The 9,526-nt window shown below is 36.7% G+C and overlaps 3 protein-coding genes across 14 annotated transcripts in view; 2 read left to right on the top strand and 1 right to left on the bottom strand.

The window, feature by feature from the left end:
- Positions 1–369: 369 nt before the first annotated feature.
- Positions 370–1,986, top strand: LOC408516 (protein D2). 5 transcript variants are annotated; one of them, XM_392060.7, is made up of 3 exons: positions 370–510; positions 1,211–1,462; positions 1,544–1,986. In XM_392060.7, exons 2-3 carry the CDS (start codon positions 1,267–1,269, stop codon positions 1,894–1,896), a joined length of 549 nt encoding a protein of 182 aa, XP_392060.2. In that variant the 5' UTR covers positions 370–510; positions 1,211–1,266; the 3' UTR covers positions 1,897–1,986. The 5 variants fall into 5 exon arrangements, with proteins under 5 accessions (XP_392060.2, XP_006563650.1, XP_623194.2 ...); XM_006563587.3 differs by lacking the exon at positions 370–510 and adding an exon at positions 671–791; XM_623191.6 differs by lacking the exon at positions 370–510 and adding an exon at positions 731–890.
- A 246-nt stretch (positions 1,987–2,232) lies between these two features.
- LOC726495 (protein D2) lies at positions 2,233–4,312 on the top strand. The gene is made up of 5 exons (XM_001122227.5): positions 2,233–2,490; positions 2,588–2,700; positions 2,886–3,006; positions 3,334–3,547; positions 3,627–4,312. Exons 1-5 carry the CDS (start codon positions 2,469–2,471, stop codon positions 3,763–3,765), a joined length of 609 nt encoding a protein of 202 aa, XP_001122227.1. The 5' UTR covers positions 2,233–2,468; the 3' UTR covers positions 3,766–4,312.
- The window catches only part of LOC726476 (alpha-1,6-mannosyl-glycoprotein 2-beta-N-acetylglucosaminyltransferase), a 13,564-nt gene continuing 8,047 nt past the window's right edge, over positions 4,010–9,526 (bottom strand). For 3 of the 8 annotated variants that reach the window (XM_006563576.3, XM_006563573.3, XM_026445562.1), the window contains exons 2-9: positions 8,127–8,175; positions 8,023–8,046; positions 7,716–7,899; positions 7,164–7,589; positions 6,759–7,068; positions 5,751–6,134; positions 4,979–5,229; positions 4,010–4,912 (exon numbers count right to left, since the gene is read on the bottom strand). In XM_006563576.3, the coding sequence (XP_006563639.2) occupies positions 4,654–4,912; positions 4,979–5,229; positions 5,751–6,134; positions 6,759–7,068; positions 7,164–7,589; positions 7,716–7,899; positions 8,023–8,029 (1,821 nt within the window). In that variant the 5' untranslated portion in view covers positions 8,030–8,046; positions 8,127–8,175 and the 3' untranslated portion in view covers positions 4,010–4,653. The other 5 variants (XM_006563577.3, XM_006563574.3, XM_006563575.3 and 2 more) reach the window with 5 other exon arrangements.

The following is a 9,526-nucleotide window of genomic DNA, read 5'->3' as shown; positions in this document are numbered from 1 at the left end:
ATTTTTATTCTATTTTTTTCTTATTTATATTTATTTTATAAAATTTATATATTTAAAAGATACTTTCAATATTTTGTTAATTTTATTATCTTTTTTACCTACAAAATCTTATTAAATATTAAATGCATCCTGTCTGTGTTTAAAAATTTATCACAATAGATTAATTCTATATATTACTGTTAGATGGTGTGTTAATGTCTATTAAATATATTATTTTTATAATTTATTAAATGACAAAAAGAATTAATTTTAAATTATTCTTATTAAAATATGTTTTAATTTTAAAATTAAAAAATTTGAAAATTATTTTAAAAGAAATTAATATAAAGTACCGTTCACAATATTTTTCAAGGTTTCGGTTCGAACATACGATTGGTTAGCTGTATCAAAATCATAGTTATATCATCGTGTATAGCATATTCAACGAGTCAAGTTATCAGATGTAAATAATACTACGTAATTAAAATCTACAAAAAGCAAAAATAATTCACATATCTGAGATACAAAATAGTAAGCTATTATTTCGCATATTATTTATAAAATTATCACTATAATAAAGAACATTCAAAATACAAAATTATAATTTTTGTATTATCGTATATGTATTAATATTTAAAATTTTAATATGATCAAAGAGTTTTTTACCAATTAATTACTGAAATTGCAACATTTGTAGATAATTTTTATCATTTCTGGTGACTTTATTCGTTGAATGAAGTATAGTTAGAAGGAACGTATAAAAGAAAAGGAACAATCGATTACGTTTGTAGTATACCGGTCTTCTGAAATTGGTACAAAGTTATATTAGTTTTTTAATTAAATTTTTTTTAGAACGTTGTATTTGTATTAATTCGTATTGGATGTCATGTCACTGCTTTTCATTAACACAAGTAATACGTAATTAAATTGAACTGTATTTTCTTTTTTTTTTTAAATTTGTTGAATAGAATAGAATATAACGCGATATTTTTTTTTTATTTTATTTTCGACACATTCATTTTTTTATTGTATCTTTTGTTTTTTGTAATGGTCGTAATATATATCGTCGTAAAATATACGGTTATTTAGTATTGAATAAACTGATTGTTTCAGTTGCGTATTAATCATCTTAAATAACCTCAATTTCACGATTTGATCACGATTGATTAAAGAGTGGATTAATTTTTTGTTTTCTAAATTTCTTATTTGTTATTATTCGATATACTTTCAGCTTCTCTGTTTGTAAGAAAACCTCTTCTTGAAATTGGAATTCGTCTTTTGTCTTCCATGGCTCAAGCATTGCAAACTCATGGTGTCGTGCCCGACGTTATAGATAAGGTTCCAGAAAATGTTTTAAAGGTTACTTATCCGAATCAAATTTCGGTTGATATTGGCAAAGTGTTAACACCAACTCAGGTTAAAGATAAACCTAATGTTACATGGAATGGTGATGCGAATACTTATTATACTCTTTGCATGACTGGTAAGTTTTCCATTGAAATTTTTAATTATTACAATTATTTAAATTTAAGAATCGAATTAATATATCGTATTTTGCTCATAGATCCAGATGCACCAAGTCGTAAGAATCCAAAATTCCGTGAATGGCATCATTGGCTGATAGGAAATATTCCTGGTTCGGAAATTGCCAAAGGAGATGTTCTTTCTGATTATATTGGTTCAGGTCCACCAAAAGATACAGGACTTCATCGTTACGTATTTTTGTTGTATAAACAACCTGGAAAGCTCACGTTCGATGAACGTCGTCTAACCAATCGAAGCGGACAGAATCGTGGAAATTTCTCCATTCGAAAATTCGCTACAAAATACAAATTAGGTGATCCTATTGCAGCAAATATGTATCAGGCGGAATTCGACGATTACGTACCGCTTCTCTACAAACAACTTGAAGGCTAAAAATATTTATGTATAAGATTCTTATAAAGATCAGTACGCAACAAAAATATCATTATATTTTATATTAAACGATTGTTTATGTAGTACCAATTTCTTTTCTTATTATCCTAATATAATTATATTATCCTAATATAACGCTTGTATACATATATGCATTTACAATGCAGGAAAATAAATGAAATAATAATGTATTATTGTATTTCTTGATCAATTATATTTTATTCAAAATATAAGTATATACTCGATAATTAAAATTTTTCGTTTGATAATATTCGGTTATCTGGTATTTATCTCGTATCCATGTGTGCTATTAATAAGATAATATTTAATAGAAAATTTTCAAACGAGAGAAGATTGTGAGAAGAGAAATGTTACGAAATGATTAAGAGGATACGAAAGTTGATAGAAAGTGGGGATGAGTGGGGATTGTTTGACGACAAATGAAAAGAAAAGGATACGAATTCTTGTCAGGTTATAAGTTAAAGGAGGGGGAATAGACTGTGAAATAAAACGTTTCATCAGAGTCAAACATGTTATAGTTCGGCGAGGCTAAGTGCACGATCATAACAAAGATGAAATACTTTACGATATTAGGTATTGTTATTTATTCTTAAGAATGAAGCGGGAATTCAATCAGTTTGATTAATTTCGTTCATTGTGTGTTGAATATGATATTAAAAATATGTTGCAGGAATTCTCGCCTGCAGTGTCCACATTATCACGGCTAAGGATACTCGTACAGAATTTGAAAAAGCGCTGATTGTACCGAATATATTAGACACAGCGCCGACGGAGAAAATCGAGGTGCAGTTTTTATTGATAATCACGCTTGGAATATGTGCGTGTATATGTGTGTATATGTGTCTGTGTATACGTACGAATCAAACTGTTCCTAATTATAAATATATTTGTTACAAAGATTCAACATATATAATAATATATATAATAAAAATTTATATTGTAATAATTCATATATGAATTTGAATTAGGTGAAATATGGAAACAAGAGTGTTGATTTGGGAAATGAACTAACTCCAACAGAAACACAACAGATTCCAGAAATTCATTACAAACACGAAGGAGGTGTACTTTACACGTTAGTAATGACAGGTAAGCTAGATAGATATAATTCACAAAATAATTTTTCGAATTTATTATTATTTAATGAATTTAAAATTTATTTAAAAATTAATTTTAATTCATTTTAAAGAAAAATATGGTGTTATATACATATATAGATACTATATTACTTTATCCTAGTGGAATTCACGATGTTTGTAACTCGACTTGGTGAAAGTCGATGCGGAAAAACCTGTTTCTTTCATACGCTGGTTCTTGTTTGCCGTTCAGTTGACGATTTGCCGATCGATACGTAGTGACTATTAAAATGTAAATAACGATGGAGAAGATAAGAAATCGTGTTCCGTTATTCCTCAGATCCTGATGTGCCGACTAGAAAAGGATACAATAGAGAATTTCGACACTGGTTAGTAGGAAATATTCCCGAAGAGAATATTGCCAAAGGAGAAATATTGGCCGAATACGTTGGTCCAGCGCCGCCAAAAAATAGTGGAAAACATCGGTACGTCTTCCTTGTTTACAAACAGAATCAAGGATCCATTACGTTCGACGAGAGAAGGTTAAGCAACAGGTAAAAATTGGACAATCGTTTTTCACGTGATTTTTAATCGCGTCACGTATTTACATCGCTTTTACGCACGAATTTCCAGAGATGGCCCACAGCGGAAACGGTTCAACGTAAAGAAGTTCGCAGAAAAATATAATCTGGAGGGTCCATTAGCGGGAAATTTCATGAGAGTTGAATACGATGATAATGTGCCCGCGTACGCGAAGCTGTTAGGATTTTGAGGATATCGAGCAATTTTAATCGATCAATTAACAAAGGATATACTTTTTTTATTGATATTCAGGTGATGGTACGAACATATTGCTTGTACAAAAACATGACTACCGATCTATAATGAGAACGGTGAAAATGATATTAATAAATGTTTTCATAAGACAATAGTTATAGGAGAAAAATCCGTCGATTCCTTTATTTTTTTCGTTGATTCTTGTTACAAATATAAAACGTATTCTATATAGAATTTCGCAACTCGTGGATGGCTTTGGTTAACTCTTGAAGTTCCAAGTTTTTTTTTTTTTTTTATAAATCATGGATCATCTTCGAGCGGAGAAAGTTGTTGCTGGTCTCGTAGTTTCTTTTTTACCAATTTTTTGAATTGGTCAACAAATTTTTAATAAACAGATAATCAATATCCATTTATCATATTGCATACAATGACTAGAGTATGTGACAAGCGTGTTTCTCTATATGCAAAAATTTTTTTGAGTTTGACGACCGGTCAAGTTCGTTAAAAAGCTCGAGATAAACGCAAAAAAAAAAAAAAAAAAATAAAAAAAACGTGCTTCTCGTTTTCATCGCAAAAATCGATCGCTAAGTTTAGTACGAACGTAAAAAGTAAGTACGCTGCTAAGGATATTATTACACTCCGATAACAAATTGTAGGATCGATATCGATAACTCACTCGACACGAAGGAACTTGCTTCTTAAACGAGCATGTTTCGGTTAGATAGAACAATGAACGATGCACGGATAAAAATGGATCGAGCGAGACACACGAGATTTTGGAACAAAGAAGAAACAGGAGGAGGGGAAGAAGTGGGGAAGAGACAAAATGGGGAAAAAGAAGGAATTGAGGGAAGGAAGGTTGAATCGTTCGAGAGATTTGATCTCACGGTAAAACGAGATCCGGATAAACAGTAATGTTCCAACAAAGCCGATGATCCCGCGTGTCGCCCCATCCGCCGTTACCTTTTCGAAGCTTCGTCTTTTTCGCAGTGCCAGCTACAGTAAGTGTCAATTGAGTAGGAAAAAGATGTTCTTGGGCAGCTTTTAGAATGTTTTGAACCTTTGCTATCACAGCGGTCGATTCACAATTGGTCTTCTTATGATGGACTCCGCTGGCATTGACAAAATTCAATTCGTACAAACTTCATATTCATAACAATATATGGGAGAAATAAAGAAGAAGAAGAAACGTTGCCGTTCCGACTCACCATTCTCCGATGTGAAAAACTCTAGGCGCTCTCATCATCATGGTGATCAAACCGGATTCTGTACGAGGCGCGATTCCAGGCCCTTTGCTAGGAGGCAGACAGGTTTGCGCGATATGTTGAAGGCTCCAATCCCAATTGTAATCGTCGTACGAGCAAAATTGAGCGGCACACTTTCTCAATTTGTTCCACGTGACACGATTGAACGCCATACCCATGTTATGCTTGCTCGAGATCCAAGGGATCACTTCAGCCTAAACGGAATACGATAAAGGCAATTTTTCTTTTGTATTGTATGCAGCAACACCTAATAATCGTGATTCAGGATAAGATGAATAAAAAAGAAAACCGCGGAACGATCGGTGCGCGTGGGCGCGTGCGCGCACGCGCGTGAATATTATATCGTGCATCACATTTACGTTTCAACTCGCAAACTACGGCGCAGCAGTTCGTCGTTATCGATATCATCATCGTGAACGAAAATGTCGAGCATTGAACAAGTAAATAACTAGTTTTACAAAAAAATTTCCTTCTGTCGATTGTATATATTACACGTTCGAGAGTTAGATTGGCGAAGCGATGTCACGATGTTTCATCGTTATTAGTAGTAAACGAAACTGGATTGGAGAGCGAACAAATTTTAGAGGGGAAAGCTGAGAAAGCGACGACGCGTGCGTGCGCACGTGCGCGGCTGACTCGATAGAAACAAGAGAGAGAAGAGATGGAGAGAATTGCGCGCATAACGAGGAGGCACGTCGAAAGAGATGTCGGCAACCTTTTGATAATGATTGTAGAGTTCGGGTAGGAGCTGGAAAGCCCATGCGGAGGCGGATTGCATTGTCTGTACGTTGCGTGCGACGGACACGAAGGAGGAGGCGCCAGTGCTGCTATTGATGCTATTTCCAGTAACGGTGTTGTTTCTGCCGTTGTTCGTTCCCGTAGGAGTGCTATTGCTGGTGCTGCCACCACCGCTGCCGCCGCCGCCGCCGCTGCTGCTGCCGGCGCTGCTGCTGCTGCTGGTGCTCGGAAACGCACCAGTTTTTCCTCCGCCGCTGCCAACGATGTCTTCGGCTTTCGCTGAATGTTGCCTCGTCGACGTCTCCCATCTCTTTAATCCACGTAGAAGCTCCTTTTGTAGGGCGCTGTTGACGCCAAGGAACTAACGGATGAGGCGTGCGTGAAACATCGACACACAGATTGAAATTCAGACTGAAATCGAACTCGATATGCATCCAACGATTCTTACGCGATCGCGGTTTCGTGACAATGAACAATTTTTTTTCCCCTATCTTCCGCGCAGCGAAATATAGTAACTTTATTCCCAATCCTTTTTCCATATATTCCTATCCATTAACTATCTATCTCTCCTTCCCTTTTGTATCTTTATATGCAATACAATTAATCTTGTTGTCGAATGCGATGAAAAGATGAGAGCAGAGCGTAGCAGAGAGAGATAGAGAAACAGAGAGAAAGAGAACACAAATATTAGATCAAAACAAATTTCACGACGAAAATCACAATGTTCGAACCATCGAGGAAAGAAGGAATCGTCGCGAATCGAGGATTCGAGAAGCAATGAATTGCTATGCTATTCCAATTATTCCAATATATATATATACATATACACATATTTGTTAGGGAAGGAGCTGTAGAGTTCGCGCACCGAACGAATAAAGCGAGTAAAGTGGTTGGAACGATTTGAACGATTTGAGCGATTAGATACATTAGAGCGGTTACAGTGTGATTGGCGGGATGATTAGTGCGATTCGGGCGAGTTTCTCACCTTTCGGCTGAAGTCGGCAAAATAATTATAAGTTTTGAGATAGGTGCCCAAGGATAGGACGTTGCATCTTTTACAGGTGTGTTTACAGGTGCGTTCCATCAGTCTGAGAACGTGCAGGAAATCCTCGGCGACGTAATGATCCTCCTCGAGGAAAAGAACCATACCAGTGTGATTCTTGGTGATGGACAATTGATCGAACACACGATTCGCTTTCCACCACCAATGATGTTTCGTCTGCGTGAATTTTGCTTCTCTGTAGTGTCCATATAAATCCGGATGCTTGGCATTGATGCAACCGAGACTGAGAGCTCTGCGATAATACGAATACGAGAAGAAAATAGAAAATGATGGAATTATCGAATATCGTTATAAAAGAGAGAGAGACATATATATATTATTACTCACTGTTCCTTTCGTATATTTCGAGGGCAATCGTTGGGATCTTCGCCTGGAAAACTTCGTGGATGAGTTTGTATGCTGTGGGGATAAAATATTTGCATGACGCGACAAAAGTCGACGCTCTGTACGAGATAGTTGATGTCCGGATGCCAGACGTCGTGGCTGAAGACAAGAAGGGTTTGCTCGATCCCTTTCGCCTGGGCCAACGACACTATCAGGTGTCTGAGGTAGGTGAGTCTCGTGTGCACCTGAATCACTATTATAGGGGCGTCGCTGGCCAACGGGCCGAATGACTCCTCGTTGTACACCCTTTGCTCGTTGTTCGCTCTTTCCATGTTACGACGTGTTTCCGCTATTTCGAACTCGGTTAACACTTCCGTGCTTGCGTTCATTAACGTCGAGGAGGAACCATTTCGACGATCTTTCAGAAACCTGGAAGAATAACTCTTTCTTCTTTTTTTTCTTTTTTCTCTCTTTCATTTTCTATTCTTTTTCTTTTTTTCTTTTTTTTTTTTTTGCTTTTGTTCGACTTCTCGGCGGTTAATTACACCGATTTACCTATGCAATTCTTGCGGCACAAGGGCGAACAGCGTCTCGTTTGACGAAGCTTGTCCAGCGGAGTCCCGACCGGTCAGGCTGATCACGTGGATTTGGAGCCACAGGAACGTTGCCATGAAGACGAAGACGAGCGTCCTCAGGAAAGTTCCTCGAACCGATCTGATCGTCCCCAGAAACGCCGCTCCTACAACAAATTCGAGGATAATTGACTTAGTCAAAAGTAATGAAAATGATAAATAAATAAATAAATATATGCTTCGTTATCATGCACGATTTATTATAACGAATTAACATTTTTCCCATTTACCTCTCATTCTGGCATTTCTACGGTCTGCAAGAAGAAAGATATTGATTTAATTTAATATTTATATTTTATTTTATTTTTGTTTAATAAATAAAAAGATCGATTACCTCGTATCGGAGAAAAGGCGCGACGGATGGTCCCTCATTTCGACGAAATCTGCGAAAAAAAGAAAAGAGAAAAGTATGGGAGAACTGGTTGGGGAAGAAGAGGAAAGAAAAAAAGAGAGAGAGAGAACTATACCGTTTACATACTTGTTCCTTCTCATATTTTATGATTCCGACCATGACGACCATGACGAGAATGACAACGAAGGAATGAATTCGTTGGTAATAATAGTTTAGCAGCGTGAACGCAGAGATTAAAAGAATCGCGTCGAGGGGCGTTTACTATATATATATATATATATATGCTATACACCGTATTGAAATCTCAGAGTTGTTATATATCTGTGCGCCAGAAATCACGAGTTTAATTTTCCAGAGCGCAATGTGCTATCGTTTCGTCGATATTTCGTTATTTCGTTCGTATCTCGTTGCTTTGTCACTGTGCGCGTGTATATACCTACCTAGTGATTCGTGTGGCGGCGAAGAATAGAACTATAAATCGCGTTCCGAACGCGCAATAGAGTGTTCACACCGATGAAAATTCCTCGATTCTCTAACCAACGATTAATCGATCGTATCTTTTCTTCTTCTTATTCCTCTTCTTTCTCCTCCTCCTCCTCTTCTTCTTTTTCTTCTTCTTCCTCCTCGGTGGTTCGTGCGCCGGTTTTTTCCGGTCTTTGCCACCAGCTCGCGATCGGTTTCACGGAACGTCATGAAAGTAACAGAGGAGAAGAACGTGTTTTCTCGCGTTCGAGCGGGCCGACGACAATTTCTTTCCGCCGATTTTTCTTCTTTTTATAGAGGCATGCACGAAAGACGATGCTTCAACATTAACTTATTTTTAGTACGGCACGCGGACTTGTAGAAAATTGGAAGGGGAGAAGGAAGTGGAGAAGAGAAGGAGAAGAGGTGGTAACGGAGGTAACGGAGAAGGAGAAGGAAAAGGAGAAAGGGGAGGAAAGAGAATAAGCGGAGAGTTAATCGCATTAGCGGATGATGCCCTCAATCAAAAAACATTTCTGATGTGTGATAGCTTACTTTGATCGGCCTTGATATTATCGTATATTATTTTTTTTTCATTGCTGCGTCGTATAATTTTTAATCGCGCGTTAAAAAAACGAGAAGGAGAAAAAATCGTTTGCCTTCGACTAATTGTCACGTTCCGGAGAAAACGAAAGAGAAAACAACGAAGAAAAGGAAACGAATTAAATTCGTTTTTTAATAGGTGTAACAATATTGTTAATTGATAAATGGCGCGCGGAATTTTTTCAAGTTATACACGCTGATTCTCAATGGTACGTCAATTTGAATGTCCCGATAAAGTGGACGGAAAAATAAAAAGACGAACAAAAGAATTGAGAATAATAGAGATTACGTTAATTATAATGATCAACGAATCGTAC

Source organism: Apis mellifera, linkage group LG15, assembly GCF_003254395.2.
Source record: "Apis mellifera strain DH4 linkage group LG15, Amel_HAv3.1, whole genome shotgun sequence".
NCBI lineage: Eukaryota > Metazoa > Arthropoda > Insecta > Hymenoptera > Apidae > Apis > Apis mellifera.
The sequence above is the reverse complement of the archived record's forward strand: the minus strand, read 5'-3'. Positions and strand labels throughout refer to the sequence as shown.

Bases quoted from the DNA above. Each gene is read 5' to 3' on its own strand.
- LOC726495 (XM_001122227.5), top strand. From the start codon at position 2,469: ATGAAATACTTTACGATATTAG. The intron at 3,007-3,333 runs GTAAGCTAGATA...GTTATTCCTCAG, and splicing joins TTACACGTTAGTAATGACAG to ATCCTGATGTGCCGACTAGA. The intron at 3,548-3,626 runs GTAAAAATTGGA...ACGAATTTCCAG, and splicing joins GAGAGAAGGTTAAGCAACAG to AGATGGCCCACAGCGGAAAC.
- LOC408516 (XM_016916701.2), top strand. From the start codon at position 861: ATGTCATGTCACTGCTTTTCATTAACACAAGTAATAC. The intron at 898-1,210 runs GTAATTAAATTG...ATATACTTTCAG, and splicing joins TTCATTAACACAAGTAATAC to CTTCTCTGTTTGTAAGAAAA. The intron at 1,463-1,543 runs GTAAGTTTTCCA...TTTTGCTCATAG, and splicing joins TTATACTCTTTGCATGACTG to ATCCAGATGCACCAAGTCGT.